Source organism: Tursiops truncatus, chromosome 1 (assembly GCF_011762595.2).
Source record: "Tursiops truncatus isolate mTurTru1 chromosome 1, mTurTru1.mat.Y, whole genome shotgun sequence".
In the NCBI taxonomy this organism is placed as follows: Eukaryota; Metazoa; Chordata; class Mammalia; order Artiodactyla; family Delphinidae; genus Tursiops; species Tursiops truncatus.
The window spans coordinates 140,735,257-140,753,665 of NC_047034.1; the positions used below are offsets into that span (position 1 = coordinate 140,735,257).

The window sequence follows — 18,409 nt, forward strand, 5'->3', positions numbered from 1 at the left end:
GGACCCAGACACTCTGGCTTCAGAGCCTACACTCAACCAGTAAGCCATGCTGCCTAATAGTCTCAAGTTGAATAGTCTTAAGTTCCAAGTAGGTTTGGTCTATTCACAGAAGACTTATACAAAGGAGGAGGAAAAAGCAGAACAGGGGAGGAAAGGCTAAACATTGATCTGAGTGCTTTATATTCATTAATTTATTTAATCCTCACAACCTATGAGGTTGGTTCAGCCTGTGAAATAAGAACCATTGTTATTATTTTACAGGAGAGGAAATTTAGATACACAATGGTTACATAACTTGACAATAGTTTACACAGCTAGTAAGTAAGTAGCAGAGCCAAGACTTGAACATTCTCTACTATACTGTACTGGAGAGATATAAAGATACAATGTATGTGCACTTCCTTTATACACACACATCTTTGCACAGAAATACTCACACTTCTGCACCTACCAAACTGTAGTGCTTGCTTTTGCTAGAACAGATCCTACAGCTTCATGGCTCTGAGCCTCATACCTTCTGCAGGAGTAGGGTTGCCAGATTTAGCAAATAAAAATAAAGTATGCCCAGTTAAATTTGAATTTCAGGTAAACAATAAGTAATTTTAAATATGCCCCAAGTAATATTTGAGACATACTTATTTTAAAAACATTTTTTGTTGATTGTCTGAAATTCAAATTTAACTAGGCATCCTATATTTTATCTGGCATCCTTACCCAGGAGAAAAATTCCTATTAGTTTTTCACGTTCTAAATCAAATGACTATTCCTAGGTAAAGTCTTCGGCAATTTTTGTGGGCATTTTGTTTTTCTCTTCTGTACTTTTACAACCCAACCTACCTCTATCCGTTAGAGTGTATGTTATTCTGCCTGTAGGTGCCTGACTTTTCCCATTCAGACCCTTGCTTTGTCGGGGTACTGTTTTATGTTCATCTCTGAATTCCCAACCATGAAGATATTGAATGATTGAAATGGTTATTGAATAAACAGTTACTGAATGTTATTGGCTGTAAGGAATGAAGGGGAACTAGTATTTGTGAATTGTCTTCCATTTGCTAAATATAGTGCTGATTGTTTTGCAATATTTAATGTTCTTTAAGGCTCCATTATAAATTGATGAACATAGTCTTTGGCCGCCAGGAGATCACATTCTCCTGAGACGTATAACATTTGACAGAAATAGCCGATGCCGTTCTAAGCTCCATCTCCTTTCGGAGAGAGCAGGATCTGGCTCTCGTTGGTCTAGAACTCCTGTTCCCATAGCAACAGAGGTCCCGTAAGAGTCAAGGGAGGCAGGAAGTGTGGCTTGCATTTCCGGTTTGCGTCGGAGCAGCCCGCAACCCGGAAGTTGACGCTGCGCGGTTGCACATGGCCGCGCCCTGGGAGGATGCCGCTGGTGGTGTTTTGCGGGCTGCCGTACAGCGGCAAGAGCCGGCGCGCGGAGGAGCTCCGCGTGGCACTGGCGGCCGAGGGCCGCGCGGTGTACGTGGTGGACGACGCGGAGGTGCTGGGCGCGGAGGACGCGACAGTGTACGGCGATTCGGTCCGTGAGAAGGCCTTGCGTGGGGCCCTGCGAGCGGCCGTGGAGCGGCGCCTGAGTCGCCACGAAGTGGTCATCCTCGACTCGCTTAATTACATCAAGGGCTTCCGCTACGAGCTGTACTGCCTGGCGCGGGCGGCGCGCACTCCGCTGTGCCTGGTCTACTGCGTAAGGCCAGGCGGTCTGAGCGGGGGACCGCGGGTGGCGGGCGCGGATGAGAGTCCGAGCCGCAATGTCAGTGTGAGTTGGAGGCCGCGAGCTGAGGAGGGAGGGAGACCTCTGGCGGCGGGCACCGGTGTCCTCGGGGAACCGCAGGCAGTGGACTCTGTAGTAAATGGGAGAGCCCAGGCAGAAGTACCTAAGGAACTGGAGCGGGAGGAAACCAGGACGCCAGATTTTCCAGCTCTTGTGACTTCGGAATTCGAGAAATCTGCAGAGCATGTGTCCGGTGCCTTTTACCCTCCCGAACTTCTGGAGGCCCTAGCGCTGCGCTTCGAAGCTCCCGACTCTCGGAACCGCTGGGACAGGCCCCTGTTCACCTTGGTGGGCTTAGAGGAGCCGTTGCCTCTGTCAGAGATCAGAGCTGCCTTGTTTGAGAACCGGGCTCCTCCACCCCATCAGTCTACACAGTCACAGCCACTTGCCTCCGGCACCTTTCTGCACCAATTGGACCAGGTCACCAGCCAGGTGTTGGCAGGACTGATGGAAGCTCAGAAGAGCGCAGTCCCTGGAGACTTGCTTAAGCTTTCTGGCACCACAGAGCACCTGCGGTTTACCCGGCCTTTGACCATGGCAGAACTGAGTCGCCTCCGTCGCCAGTTTATTTCCTACACCAAAATGCATCCCAACAATGAGAACCTGCCTCAACTGGCCAACATGTTTCTGCAGTATCTGAGCCAGAGCCTGCACTAACCAGAGCTGGTGGGGGAAAGTCATGGCTCCTTGTCTAACTACTGCACTCTCTGTTTCTGTGGGAAGAATAATCTGAAGGTCTGCAGAATATATTGATGCGTGGAAATAGAGCTATTGTGACCGATTCACTCGTACGTTTCTGAATGCCTCTGTGCCAGGCCTTGAGTTTACAGCATAAATTGAGACTAGAAAGAATGGAGAACTAGCTTGGAGGAGCTTGGCAAGTTTCTCTAGAGGACAGAGCTCTGGTGGACAGGGTTTACTTAGATTGGGTTCTACTTGGGATATCACATACCATTGATTTCCCCCATCTGAATTGTGGGAAAGCAGACTGGATGGATGAATTGTTTTAAAATAATGTGAACAGAACTGAAGATGACACAGTTTTGCATCTGTACTGGCCCTTTTTTCATACCACAGTTTTTTGAGTACTGTGCCTACTTTTTGCTAGTCTCTGTCCTGGGGCCTGGGATCACAGATAGATCCACTGGTTTCTGTCCTTGGGAAGCTTTGGTTCTAATGGTGAAAGACAAAACCACTAGATTGTTTCATTTAATAAAATCTTTTAGTTGAAGGCAGTGTGCTGGCATCTCTTTTGCTTTATGTTCTTCATGTAATTTACTTAATGTAACATTTTAGATACACAGGTATCCCTGTTATGCCTTTGATCAAAAATACTTTCATAGTGCTGGGTGAGAGTCTCGATGCTTTGGTCTTAACCTAGGGTGACTGTTACGACAACTCCCATAACTGGGTGCTTCATTCTGTTTTTCAAGACAAATAGCACTTTAAGCTTGTCTTTCATTTTTTTCATTGATTTCAGTAAACAAATGGTAGGTACCTACCTTACCAGTGCTTGTGTTTTTCAAAGATGTATTAGATAGTCTTTGCCCTTGAGAAGTTAGTAGTTTAGACAAGTAAACAGGTGATTAGAGGATAAAAAGGACTGGCGGTTAGAATGCTTTGCGATCCCAGAGGAGGAATTGGACTAACTAGCTGTTGAGAGGTGGTGGTTTTGGGAAGGCTTCACAGAGGTGTTTACATTTGGACTGTCACTCTAGAGCAAGGGTCAGGAAAGGGTCAAACAGTAAATATTTTAGGCTGTGAGGGCCATAGGGTCTCTGTTGCAGCTTATCAACTGTTGCCATGGTAGCACAAAAGCAGCCATAGACAATAAGTATACAAATAAGTGTGAATGTGTTTTAATAAAACCAGTTACACTGAAATATGAATTATATTTAATTTTAATATATCACAAGGTACTATACTTCAGATTTATTTAAAAATGTTAAAAGAAAATACCATGTTTGTATATAATTACCGTACAGAAGCAGGCAGTGGGCTGGATTAGGCCTGCAGACTAGTTTGCTTACCTCTGCTCTAGAAGGATGAATAGGAGTTTGCTTGAGAGAAAAGAGAAAGCAAGACATTCTAAACTGTTCTGTAAGTACACCGTGCTGTTAAAAGGATGGGCTGCCTTGGTTGGTGATTATTTCTTGCTTATCAGGTTATCTGGACTACCTTTTGTTTCTGATATATGAGACTGGATTCCTGCATGAAATGGAGGTTTGGACTAGGCAGCATCTAAGGCCTCTTCCATTTTCATTCTCAAATTCCAAGTTAGTTGATTATCAGTTGATTGGGTTTAAACCCATGGATTCTGGATTGCTGTTCTAAATTGAAGTAGACATAGTGGTCAGAAAGAATATTGATTCTGGAGTCAGACTTACAAGTTAACTACTAAAGTGGCAGAACCTAGAATTTATGTGGTCAAATGTTTAATTTCTTGGAAGTCTCAGTTTTCTCATTTCTATTATGAGACCATTACCTTAGGATTGTTGTGAGGATTTTTTTATATATATAATTGATTTATTTATTTTTGGCTGCGTAGGGTCTTTGTTGCTATGTGCGGGCTTTCTCTAGTTGCGGTGAGCGGAGGCTACTCTTTGTTGCTGTGCACGGGCTTCTCATTGCGGTGGCTTCTCTTATCGTGGAGCACAGGCTCTAGGTGCACGGGCTTCGGTAGTTGTGGCACGCAGGCTCAGTAGTTGTGGCTTGCGGGCTCTAGAGTGCAGGCTCAGTAGTTGTGACACACAGGCTTAGTTTCTCCACAGCATGTGGAATCTTCCCGGACCAGGGCTCGAACCCATGTCCCTGCATTGGCAGGCAGATTCTTAACCACTGTGCCATCAGGGAAGCCCTGTTGTGAGAATTTAAATGAGATAATGTGTGTAAAGGACATACAACAATGTCATATAAATATTTAGCACATTTGGCTATTATTATTATGGCTATGTAGATGACACTTCTTACCTAACCTTGTCCTGCTCATTTAGTTTATAAGCTTTTACAAGTATTAGAGGCACCATTCTGTCCCAGATTTGTAGTAGGCCTATGATGAGATAGCTGACTAATTCGTTTGACACTTACTAAATTAATTTATATATATTTAGAATAGTACCTGGTACACAGTAAATGCTGTATAAGTTTTTGCTACCAGTAATATTATTCTCTATATTAGGTGTAGGAAGTATAGAGGCAGCTAAGAGTTCCTTCCTTAAGAAGCTCTAAGTAAATAAAAAGATACAGTTCAATGTGGTAAATAAAAGATAACAGTTCAATGTGTTAAATGCTGTGATAGTATTGTACAGCATGTGGTGATGTGGTGATATGGGGGTTGGATGATGGAGAAAGCCAACGTCTGATTACATAGGACCCTTCTACAAGTCGGCATTTGAGCCTTGAGAGCGTAAGAGCTTCAGCTGGCCAAGACTGATTCAGGTGGAATATGTTGCTTATTATTTTATGGAAGAAAGCTTTTTCCTCCCTGATTATAAAAATTACATTTAATTGGGAATTCCCTCGTGGTCCAGTGGTTAGGACTTGGTGCTTTCCCTGTCGCTGCTCAGGTTCAATCTCTGGTTGGAAAACTAAGATCTCACAAGCCACATGGTGTGGCAAAACAAACAAACAAACAAAAAAACACTTAATTGTAGAAAAATCGGGAAATACAGGAAAAGTATAGTAAAACCCACAATCCCATTATCCAGAGATAACCTCTATTATGTTTTGGAACATTTCCTTTTAGACTCTTTTCTACATATTTGTATAATTAAAACTAAACTATAGATAATAATTTTATATTCTAGCCTTTAACAGTGTACTAGTGAAAAATTTTATTAACGTTTCAGTGGTTATATAACCATAACATTTAGAAATGCTGTAATTTGTTGTTTTCTTCTACAGTCTTTTTTCCCTAGCTGTAAAGCCCAAATTTGCAGAATTTACTGGAATGTCAGAACTTAGCAATAATTTTGTTGTAATAGTCCACTATTATTGAATAGATTGTCTTAAAATTTTTCTTATTGAAATTATACTACATGAACATCCTTGTACATTAATCTTTGTCTTCATTGGTTAGTCATTTTATTAGAATATATTTCAAAAAGTGGAATTACTAGATTATAATTTCTTCATTTTGTTTTTAAGTGGATTACCCCTGATGGTGATTATCCATAAGTCCTGGTGTGGAGCTTGCAAAGGTAGGTGCAAATGATCAGACCTCAGATGTGTTCTCAAATATTAATGTTTAAAATATATTAACACTGACTTTGGCTCAGCACTGCTTATTGCTTGAAGGAATACCGAAGAAATTTATGGTATAGATTGCCTGCCCTCAAGAAATTTGCAGTTGTATTTGCAAGGGGTTGGAGGGTGAGACGATTAAGATATGGTTATGTAGAATATGGGATCAGGTGCTACAATAGTTGTATGGACAGTTGTATGTAACAGAGAGAGACATGAGGAGTGGTCTTACTGGAGGAGGTGGGAACCAAATTAGAGCCCAGGTTTTCTTACTTTGTAGCCTGTGTTCTTTCTGGTATACCAGCCTGCCACTTCCCAGTCAGATTCCTCCTTCTGTTTGGTATGCTACACTTAATAAAATCATGTAGGAAAAAGAGTATAAAATTAGTGTAAATTGCTAGTTTAATAATATATATACATAAGTGGTAGAGTATTGTTACTCTATTGTCTTTATTACATCTATTCTTAAATAGATGTTATTGAAATACGTAAAAAAGCCAATAGTAATAATTTTTTTGTCAGTATGCCGTTATCTATATTTTATAAATTAGATGAAAACTTAAGAGAAATAAAGTCAGCCACTTAAGTTACATAACTATGCAAGTAAATGGCAGAAGCAGGACCAGAATTCAAGTGTTCTAATTTCTGGGTCTTAAGATTAGCAAAAGGGTCAGTTATATGAATCATCTCAGCAAATTAGGGTTTGGGTATGACAATGATGTTTTCTTCTGTTCCAAAATCTTTTCTTCCCCCTAGCTTTAAAGCCCAAATTTGCAGAATCTACAGAAATTTCAGAACTTTCCCATAATTTTGTTATGGTAAATCTTGAGGTAAGACTTCCAGAGTTTCTCCTTTGTGCTATGATTTTAAGTCTTTACTGTTTTAGAGTTAGCCTCATTGATGGTATAAAATCTTACTCAGCAGAGCTGTCTTCTTGTCTGTATGTGTTTTTCTCTTGAACTCTAATACTAAGTCTTGCATCAGATATGGTAGAATGCTATCGAGCCCCCATTTGTGGGAGGAAGTAAGAGAAGAAAGATTGGATAAGATGACTAAATTTTAAGGTCCCTTCACTTTTAGCTTATGATTATGACATGTTTTTACATCTTTGTATAACTGAACTAAAGATGTGGTCACATGTGTAGGCCACGATTCCCTGCAAAGTATGATTCAGTTGAAACCCTACTCTGTGCTGGGCTTATATGTAGAGCTTCTTCTTATTTCATTAGATATCCTTTATGTATTTCACATTGACCAGAGGTGTTGGAATCCCAAGTCAGAATATCAGATCTTAGAGAGTTAGAAGGAATTTTTAGGCCATTGATGCTATCCCTGTTTTACAGATTGAGCATCTTAGGCCTGAAGAAGTTAGGTTAGTCAAGGTCATAGAGCCTAATAGGTGATAAGAATAGGTACTGTGACCTAGCTGTGCTGCCTTTTAGGCTGTACTCTTCCAATGTGGGATGCTCGGATGCTCTGTGATGATACTCCTAGCCCTGTTTCTATAAAATGATGTTTATTTAAACATAGGACTGGAAATCTTCTGAACACATTACCAGTTAATGTTGAGGTAGCTAAGGGATTGCTTATAAAGCTAGTGGATAGCCTGAACGCTGACACACCTCACTGAAGGCAAAGTTATATTAACTATTTGATATAACTTCTGAAATGGGAATCACACCATAAACGACAAAATTACTGTTGATTTCTATGCATCTAAACGCCTCACCACTTTCTGTGATGAGTTAGAATCACCACTCACAGGAAACAGAAATGTGTTCAGTGAGCATTCTCCAACTTGAGAGATTTCGTAAAAAGAAAGCTAACTGTGTGGTCTTGTCTCCTGGGAGAAGTGTAACTTCACAATTGTACTAAAATGTCAGTCTCATCAATTCATGCATTCAAGAAAAACTGTGCAAGTCAGTGATGTAGGTACTGAGAATCAGCAGTGAACAAAACAGACAAAATTCTTTGCTGTCATTAAGTTACATATGAAGAATTGAATATGGGGAGGCAGACAAATAAGTAAAGTATGTCAGATAGTGGTAAATGCTATGGCTAAAAATGAAGAATGGTGGGGATAGTTTGCAATTTTAATTAGGTAGTTAGAAAACAAGGTGACATTTGAGCAAAGATTTGAAGCAGAAAAGGGAGTGAGTCATGTGGATGAAGGGGGAAGTGTGTCCAGGAGGAGTGTAAGAGCAAATACAAAAGCCTGAGTGGGGAGCATGCCCGGCTTGTTTAATGACAGCAACAGCAGGCAACTTAGTGTGGTTGGAAAAGACTGAACAAGGGGTAGGGCGTGATGTTAGAGAAGTGCCCAGGTGACAGTTGAAGTAGGGCCTCTTAGGCCACTGCAAGGACTTAAGGTTTTACCCTGAGTGGGAGGGGAAGCCACTGAAAGGTTTTGAGGAGAGAGGGAACATGATCTGACTTAAGGTTTATACTTAACAGGATGAAGAAGAACCCAAAGATGAAGATTTCAGCCCTGATGGGGGTTATATTCCACGAATCCTGTTCCTGGGTAAGGTGAAAGGTCTTAATCTGGGGATCTGTGATGCAGAAGGAGAGAGAAATGAATCAAGGCACTGACTCCACCTAGTGAAATTTTATTGGGATGGCTAAAAACAAAAACAAAAACCAGTTTCAAGAGAGAATGGGGAGTTCTGAATGCCAGAACCTCGGATCTGAAGGAAAACTTTTCCCATTAACTACGTGCTTTTGTAAAAAACAAAACAAAACCCCAAAACTAACTGCTTTTGTGAGCAGTGGGAGAGTAGTGATCATTCATTTATCCATTTAGCAATCATTTGTGCATCAGCCATATGTCAAGCACTGCTAGGCACTACAGGGACTGAGATAAGCCACAGTTCCCACCCTTGACCCTGTAGTGAGGTTGAAGCAATGGGATTCTATAACAAGAAAAATGTATTTCCACAAACAATTTTATAAAAGATATTTAATGACTACCTAATCTTTGCTCAGCATTCTGCTAGATTCTATGGGGGAAACAAATAAAAATATAGATCCCACCATTATCAAACAGAAAAGAAACATGCCAGCAAGAGGGACCAGCATATACCAAGGCATGGTGGGGAGTGAGGGTAGGGGTGGGTTGTGTTCAGGGAATTACAAGGAATTCATTGTGATTGCAACATAAAAAACAAGGGGTAAGGTGGTGAGATAATGGGCTGCAAAGATGGGCAGGTCTCGTTTTCCAGAAGGCCTAATGTACCATATGGTGCTTAAAGTACCTCTCTGTTGTAACTATTGCAATCCCTCTGCCATTTTGTCTACAATAGATCCCAGTGGCAAGGTGCGTCCTGAAATCATCAATGAGAATGGAAACCCCAGCTACAAGTATTTCTACACCAGTGCTGAGCAAGGTATGGTTATGTTGAGAGAGAAGAGGGAGGGTTGCTGCTAGGTTTCAGTAGGATGAACCACATGCAAGGTCTGTGATGGGAAACTAATTCAACATGTTAGCCGAGCATCTGCTGCATGACTAGCTTTTGGCTAGATGCTGTGTAGAATATAGGAGAAAGATAAGACTGAGCCCCTTCCCTAGCTTTTTATAATCCAGCTGGGAGCTAACTGACCCACAGGAAACTGTTAAGAACTGAAGGTCCCAGAAATAGTCACTTGCCCGTGGACCCACAGTTAAAAAGTCACAGAGCCAGGATTTCAGTCCAGAACTTAGTTTTTTTCCACTGCACTAATGCTATTCTTGTGAGAATTCAAAGAAGGGGAATGCTAACTGTTAGCTGATCTAGTCTGAAAGGTTTCATAGATAGTAAACTTTAACTGGATCTAGATGGATACGGATAAGAATTTGTCTCTATGGACACATATGAAGAGGGCATTTCAAGTTACAGAAGCAAGGGGTGTGTGTGTGTAGGGGGGAGTATAGCCCAACATGGAGAGGGCGTGAGGCATGCTAGAGGGAATGATGACTGGGTTGAGTCCTAGCCAGCAGAGGAATGCGGAAAGCATCATTCGAGGCAGAGGGAACAGCGTCAGCACAAACATGTGAGGGAAGATTGAAATCATAAGTCAGTCATGCTTTTTTGTTCTCTTATCCTTGAGCACAGTCATTCTAGAGGGAGAGGTTGGAATTCATGCCACATAATGTCCCTGTTTTCCTTCTGAATTTCCCTGCCATCTGTAAAAGAGGGTTGTTTGCTAAGTTGCCATGTGTCTCCCATTGCCATGCTGCCAGGTTGTTGATCACTTTATGTTCTGAGTCCTCAGAACTCTAATTTCTCAGGATAGGTAGAGGAAAGAGATCTGCAGAGGTTATCCTCTCCTTTCCATGGGTAAGGAGAATGTCATCTTTCCTACCCAAATGCCGATCACTGGAGGTTGGTGTTACAGGGAAATTTTCCACATGGAGAAGGGTAGCTGAACTTTAGGTTCCCAACTTTTTTTTTTTTTTTTGGCTGTGAGGCTTGTGGGATCTTAGTTCCCCGACCAGGGATTGAACCCAGGCCCACGGCAGTGAAAGCACCTAGTCCTAACCACTGGACCACCAGGGAATTCCCATAGGTCCCCAACTCTTGACCCTGAAATTCACCTTCCTTTTAGAATTTCATGAAGTTACCACTTCCATCTTGACACCAGCATCATCCTTTAACACATTAGTCCAAATGTGGACACAGAACCCTTTGCCTGAATTCTCCATGGCTCAGCTGACATGAAACTGGAATATTCAAACCTGGCTTTACTAAAGGCTTGGGCAAAACAAAAGGGATGTAACAAACTATACTACCTGGTTTGCTTTCTGAGATCCACAGACTCTGGCTCAGCCTAACAACTGGCCTGCCATTGTATGGGGAGCCTGTACCAAAACAGCTGCCCTCCTTGATGCCCAAGATAGATGAGAAGTTTCATCTTCCGTCTGACCAGGACCTGCCTTCCAGGTTTCTCCTGTGCCTGAGAACTTGACTTCTTCCATACGTAATTGATACTAGATATGATGACCTCTTTCAGTGAAGACCATCCTCCCTCCATGTACACGCACACACTCACATACCAGTGTAAACTGTAACCTCCACAGGATATGAACTAAATGCAGCGATCCTCCAAAGAGATGATGGGGATGGTAGGAAGATGTTTTCTTTTCCCTTAGTGTCAAGTGAATATCTACAGCCTGTGACAGGGGTTCAACTCTAATCCTGGAGGGTAAGCCAAAGTAACTACTAACATTTTTTTAAGACTTCATAGTTTATAAAGCACATTTATTATTCATTCTCTCATTTAATTTTTATAATCTGTGTGAAGTAGGTAGCATCACCTTATTTATAGATGAGGAAACAAATTCAAGAGACTTTCCAGGGCTAAAATCCAGAACTAGATCTTGAATCCAGATCCTGTGCTCCTCTTATATTTCTCCTAAAACATAAAAATCTGTATTGGTTGTCACATGTCAAATATTAAAGACGTGCTTCATACTTTTCCCCTCAACCTTTATTTCACAGTTGTTCAGGGGATGAAGGAAGCTCAGGAAAGGCTGACGGGTGATGCCTTCAGAGAGAAACATCTCGAAGATGAGTTGTAACATGAATGTATCCCTCCTTTCATCAAAGTTACTGTTCTAGAAGGAAGGCAGCAGGGAAGGGAATATTGAGGAATCACTCAGAACATTTAAACCTTGTTCCTGCCTCCATGGGAAGGGGCCCTCTCACTGTGGAAGAGTTCTGCTGCCAGAAGCTGGTCTCCATGTTTGTGATCCAGCAGAGTGTGGCAGACTTCCTTCTCCTGTCCCCTCTCACCTAAATGTCTCTGTCATTGAAGGTAAAGAATGACACCTTTTGACACAAAACTTGAGCCATTTGGAGGTTTACTCCTCACACTGCAGTAGTTGAATCTTTCCATTTCCTCCTGCTTTACTCACCTTAGTGGTGAAGAGAGACCAGAAGCATCTTTTTTATAATGTTAAAATTGCAGAAATAGCTTATCATTTAAAACAAGTCCTAAATGTAAATCCGTAATTCTACCCCACCAAGGAGACCAGCCTGTTTCTTCTCTTTCTCTCCTGGGAATAATCTTGGGCTTCTTCCTGAATCCCTTCAACTTCCTTCCTCTTCTCTGGCTTGGCTTCCCTGTTTGCACGCATGCGTGTGCGGGAATGGCTGTGTGCTTTGGACTCAGCCCAGCTGGAAGCATGCTTTCCCCTGTTGCTGTTGGAGAAACTCAAACCTTCAAGCCCTAGATGGAGCCATTTTTGTCAAGTCGTCAACTGTATTTTTGTACTGGGGTTAACCAAAATATATATATATATATATATATATATATAAATTGTTCCATTAAACTTTAATAAAACTTTAAAAGGAAATGTGTTTGATGGCCTTTTTGTTATTGGAGAATGGAGGGAGGGAGATCATTTAGGAAGAAAACTAACCTTGAGGACCTAATCTAGGAGCTCTGTCTAGGACTCCTCGTGCACCTGCACCTCCCACATTCTAACAGGCATCAGAGCTCTTCTCTTCTACTTTTTAAATACCTGAATTCCCTCCTTCCTCACTGTCACTCTTGTACAGGGCAGGCCTTTTCTACTTCCTAGACTATTTATTGTTGTAGCCTTGTAACTTGCCTACTTGCCTCCAATATTCTCTCCTGCAATCCATCCTCCTTACTTCCCCCAGAGTGATCTTTCCAAAACACAGATGTGACCATGTCACTCCCCTGCTTAAAGCCTTTCCTGCCACACTCAAGAAAATAATACTAACATTAGAAAATATTTGGGCCTCAGTATGTGGCAGGCACTCTTCTAAGTGCTTTATGTGTATTATCCCATTTCGTTTGCCTTTAGTCCTAACAGGCCTATGACAAAGGTACTATTATCATTTCCATTTTATACAAGAATTTGAGGTGTACAAGGAAACCAAGGCACAGGATCAAGTCGAGATCTTTACCATGCCTTTTAGGAAGCTTCTTCAACATCATTTGCTCCCATTGTCTTTGCGTTTTGTGTTGTGGTGACACCAGATTGCTTCAAGTTCCCCTCACAACATGCTCTTTCATGCTTTTTTGTCTTTCCTTGGCTTGTTTCCTCTGCCTAAAACTTCTTTTTACTCATTCTTCACATTTTGAGCCGCCTCTTGCAGACCTGGCTTTTCTCAGGAGGATAAAATGCCCCTCTCCCCAATACATCTATCTTGGCTCAGTACTACATTATATTGTAATTACCTGTTTGCACACATGTAGCTGTCATCAGGCAGCCATGCTCTAGGGCAGAGCTATTCCTCTGTCTTGTGTACCAAGGTCTCTAAACAATGTCCTTTCAAGTGAATTGTCAAGCTCTGTGGTAGGTTCTTTTCATTCATTCTATTTAAATCCCATTAATGGTCCTAATGGATAGGTATTATTAGCCTCATTTTATGGAAAAGGAAACTGGAGAGAGAAGTGGCTTGCCCTCAGTTTCTAGTCTAAATACTGGATTCTAACCACCCCTGTCTTATTCCAAACTCATACTTTTTCCACCACACATTACATTACCTCCTTTATGTTCTAAGGTGTGACTCAGAACAAGCGTTTTCAGTCTGGGGTATGTAAAGACTTTACAAGAAATACATGGGCACAAAATCTTTACTGAATTGATATCCAGGTCTTCATTTTCCCAAAAGTGATTTCCTAGGATTCCTCAAAAAATCAAACAATTACCATATGATCCAGCAATTCCACTTCTGGGTATATACCCAAAAGAACTGAATGCAGGGACTTGAATGGACATTTGCACACCTCTGTTTATAGCATTTTTCATAAGAGTAAAAAAGGTTGAAGCAACTTGGGTCCATCAACAGATGAGTAGATTAACAAAATGAGGTATATACATACAATGCAATGTTATGCAGCCTTTAAAAGGAAGGAAATTCTGACACATGCTAAAACATGGATGACCCTTGAAGACATTATGCTAAGTAAAATAAGCCAGTCACAAAAGGACAAATACTGTATGATTCCACTTACATGAGGTACCAGTCAAATTCATAGAGATGAAGACTGGTGGTTGCCAGGAACTAGGGGGGTTGGGTGTTTGTGTTTAATGGATACAGAATTTAAGTGGGGAAAGATGAAAATGTTCTGAAGATGGATGGTGGTGATAGTTACACAACAATGTGAATGTACTTAATGCTACAGAACTGTACACTTGAAAGTAGTTTAAATTTTGTTACATACATTTTACCACAGTTAAACAAAAAAGATTTCCCAGGATATGTCATCAAGATGGTTCATTCCCACCTCCCTTATCACTCACTATTCACCTTTCCCCACTTCACAGAAGAAAGGCATACCTCTTACCCTGAATTTTAATATGGTGCATTGCTGTATTATGCAAACACCTCTGGGGTGCCAAACCAAGGTAAATTGAAATAGTACTAAGCTTCCTTGATTAAAGAAAGGCTTTATGTCTTGTACATAGTTGTCATAAGCGTAGTTTGTCAAGAGTAAAACCTAACATTAGAAATGGGCAGTTTGCACCATTTGGAGATGTTTTGAATTCAGAAATGTTGTAGTGTGGAAGTGACGAAAATTTGCTTCTTCCAGTCCCCAGTTATTAAAGAAGGCATTTCTCCTGCGGGAGAGGTCTAAGGAGAAGAGAAGGAAGTTTGAAGTCATCCAAGTGACAAATTCATGACAGGTCTTCACCTCTTAGAATTTGGAATTAGTTTTAGAGTTAGGATTTGAAACTAAGGTAGTTGTCATACAGATTCATGTTAACATGTTTATTTGACTTGAAAAATGAAGTTACGTTGTTGCCCCTGGGCAAAGACTTGAACAGATACTTCACAAAAGAAGATATAAGAATGGCCAATAAGCATGTGAAAATGTGTGATATTAGGCAACAGAGAAATGTAGATTAAAACTATAATGAGATACTATTTCCCACCTGCTGGAATTGCTAAAATTAAAAAAACTTGATACCAAGTTTAGAGGGGATGTGGAGCAACTAGAACTCTCCAGTTTATTGTTGATGGGAAGGTCAAATGGTACAAACATTTTGGAAAACAGTTTGGGAGTGTTTTATAAAGTTAAATGTACACTTACTATGCAACCCAGCAATTCCAGGATTACAGGATTATGTGATTTATATGAAACAGAAGTCTGCAAAAACAAAAACAAAAACTTGTACAAGAGGGACTTTCCTGGTGGTCCAGTGGATAAGACTCCATGCTCCCAATGCAGGGGGCCTGGGTTCAATCCCTAGTCGGGGAACTAGATCACACACGCATGCCGCAACTAAGGGTTCACATGCCACAACTAAGAAGCCTGCATGCCGCAACTAAAGATCCTGCATGCCGGGCTTCCCTGGTGGCGCAGTGGTTGAGAGTCCGCCTGCCGATGCGGGGGACATGGGTTTGTGCCCCGGTCCAGGAAGATCCCACATGCCGCCGAGCGGCTGGGCCCGTGAGCCATGGCCGCTGGGCCTGCGCGTCCGGAGCCTGTGCTCCGCAACGGGAGAGGCCACAACAGTGAGAGGCCCGCGTACCGCAAAAAAATAAATAAATAAATTAAATTAAATTAAAAAAAGATCCTGCATGCCGCAAAGAAGATCCCGTGTGCCGCAACTAAGACCCGGTGCAGCCAAAATAAATATTTGAAAAAACCAAAAACTTGTACAAGAATGATAGAAACCTTATTCATAATATCCAAAAACTGGAAACAACCTAAATGCCTATCAAATAAGTGGATAAACTGTGGTATATTCATACAAAAGGTTACTACCCAGAATAAAGAAAAACAAACTACTGATACATAAAACAACATGGATGAATCTCAAAAACATGCTGAGTGAAAAAGACCAAAAAAGAGTACATTTATATGAAGTTTCAGAACAGGCAAAACTTGTCTGTAGTCTGAGAAATCAAATCAGTGGTTACCTGAGATTGGGGGTGTGGGGAGAGGAATTTAACTGCAATGTCACGTGAGGGAACTTGCTGTGGTGATGCAAATGTTGATTGTGATGCTTACCTAGGTGTATGTATTTGTCAAAACCTATCCAACTGTAAACTCTATATAGACATTTTACTGTATGTATATATCAATACATTTTGATTTTAGAGATAATGAATTACTTTTTTTTTTGGCTGCACCGTGCAGCATATGGAATCTTACTTCCCCAACCAGGGATGGAACCCGTGCCCCCTGCAGTGGAAGCGCAGAGTCAACCACTGGACCGCCAGCGAAGTCCTAATACATTTGATTTTAAAACGCTTATTCTGGGGCTTCCCTGGTGGTGCAGTGGTTAAGAATCTGCCTGCCAATGCAGGGGACACGGGTTCGAGCCCTGGGCTGGGAAGATCCCACATGCCTCGGAGCAACTAAGCCCACACGCCACAACTACTGAGGCTGTGTGCCACAACTACTGAAGCCCACATGCCTAGAGCCCATGTTTCACAACAAGAGAAGCCACTGCAATGAGAAGCCTGCGCACCACAATGAAGAGTAGCCCCCACTCGCCGCAACTAGAGAAAAAGCCCGCGCGTAGCAGCAGAGACCCAATGTGGCCAAAAATAAATAATAAAATAAAATAAATTTAAAAATAAAATAAAACACTCTACTCTCCAAAATGAAGTCTTTTTAAATGAAAGACTGATGTAGCTGATTGACTTAACAGTGAAGACTGACTTGGCCATTTAGCTAATATATAATACTTTTTCCATAAATTGAATGAAAGACAAGTGTTTCATTAAAATACACTTGAAGCACATGATAAGATGAACACAGTTTATCAAAGCATGTTGCATTGGCAAAGATTTTCTTAGCCCTTTTTGTGGCATTTGGGTTGTGTGGTGTACCTCCAAGGCAAGTGAAAATGTTTGAGAGGTAGTTAATAAGTATTTGATGTCTTTGTGGTATACTTTCCAGAAACTGAGAAAGTGAATGACTTTAATGAATGGGTAACAAATTCTTCCACAAGGTAAGTGTTTTCTATTTCTTTGCTTACAACATGACTAAAAGAGGGCCTAATTGATGTATCAACTGGTATTTTAAATTTTTGATGTTAGGTCACTTGTGATTTTTTGGCATATAACTCAGTAAGAGTTCAAAGAATTTAATGCTATTGCACTAACAAAACTTCCATTCTCATGTACTTATTTATGTGAACATTTCTAAGCATTTATATTTCTAAACGCAATAACTAGTGTTAAGAAAAATTGTTCCAAACTTTTAATGTTATTGTATAGCAGGGGATGCCTCCCTAAAGGGTTGTATATATACAATATACAATGTATATTGTATAGCAGGAAGCCTCCCTAAAGGGTTATCTGACTTTCTAAGAGAATACAAATTAGTTTGATTTACTATTTACTGTTAATTAGGGCACACACATTTTACAACTCTATAGAGTTAGATGTCAATTTATAGAAAACTGATAAGAAGCAAATGATTTCTTTCCCAGGGAGAAGATAACCTCATAGGTTATAGCTTTAATGCCTTTAGGTCATTAACCAATTTTGTATCTGATTTAATAATCTTATTTCAACTTTGAACTGGTTTTGTCATCTTGCTGGTCCTGATTAATAAGTTAAAATTTTGGCATGTGCTTAAAATCTGTCCGAGAATTAAGTTTTTAACATTTTGAGAATACTCTTGATATAAAAAGTAGTTAATGCTGAATCCTGTCCCATTCTAGCCATAAGTAATATTCTTCCCACAGATATATGAATGACATTTTAAAAAGTCATGTCACTAAGATGCAATTTTAATAAAACTTTACTTTTTATGTTTAATAATTATTAACATTTGTAATATTTATTGTTTTGATTGACATACTAATAATTCTTGTAACGATAATTGAATCTGGAAAAAAAATTTTAACTCTTAGATTTTAGCTTAGGTTCCCCTAAAAGTAGGGCCTGAGATAAGGCCTGTACGGGTAATATATTCTAGGAAGAGATTCTCGGGGACAGGAATGAGAGACTGGGGAAAGTGAAGCACAGGAGGGAGAACCAAAATAGGATTTATTATTGAGCTGTTTACCTCTCTGATCCAGGGTTGCCTCAGAGGAGCTAATTTCCTGGAAGAACGTCGACACAGAGGTAACAAAGAGCCTTGGAAGCAGAAAGCAAGAGATAAGGGAATGCAGTTTTATAGAGGTGTCCTCAACCTCCAAACGTAGCTGGTTACCACAGTGACAGCCAAATGGGGGGAAAGATAAAGAGGTAAACTAGGGTACAAAACTTGTCTAATGTAACTGAGATTCTTATACTCAAAGAATTTGACTATAAGAATTTTAGCATTTTAATTCCTATTAAATACATAAATTTACTATAGAGAGGTATGACATGGTGATCAATAAGAGACTTTAAGCATATAAATGCATTACATTAGCTTATAATTCTGTGGGTGGAGTGAAAGAAATGCAAGTTC

The 18,409-nt window shown here is 40.7% G+C and overlaps 2 protein-coding genes across 4 annotated transcripts in view; both read left to right on the plus strand.

The window, feature by feature from the left end:
* Window positions 1-18,409, plus strand: part of LOC101338839 (ras-related protein Rab-3B) — a 109,389-nt gene that overhangs the window by 10,593 nt on the left and 80,387 nt on the right. For 2 of the 3 annotated variants that reach the window (XM_033866803.2, XM_073789848.1), the window contains exons 3-8: window positions 5,939-5,991; window positions 6,791-6,864; window positions 8,489-8,558; window positions 9,337-9,420; window positions 16,904-16,955; window positions 18,033-18,078. In XM_033866803.2, the coding sequence (XP_033722694.1) occupies window positions 5,939-5,991; window positions 6,791-6,864; window positions 8,489-8,558; window positions 9,337-9,420; window positions 16,904-16,955; window positions 18,033-18,078 (379 nt within the window). Of the gene's footprint in view, window positions 1-5,938; window positions 5,992-6,790; window positions 6,865-8,488; window positions 8,559-9,336; window positions 9,421-11,511; window positions 12,302-16,903; window positions 16,956-18,032; window positions 18,079-18,409 lie in introns of those variants that run through there. The other variant, XM_004311914.4, reaches the window with a different exon arrangement.
* KTI12 (KTI12 chromatin associated homolog) lies at window positions 1,369-2,449 on the plus strand. Its single transcript, XM_004332415.4, has one exon. The coding sequence runs from the start codon at window positions 1,385-1,387 to the stop codon at window positions 2,447-2,449; it is 1,065 nt and encodes a 354-aa protein (XP_004332463.2). The 5' UTR covers window positions 1,369-1,384.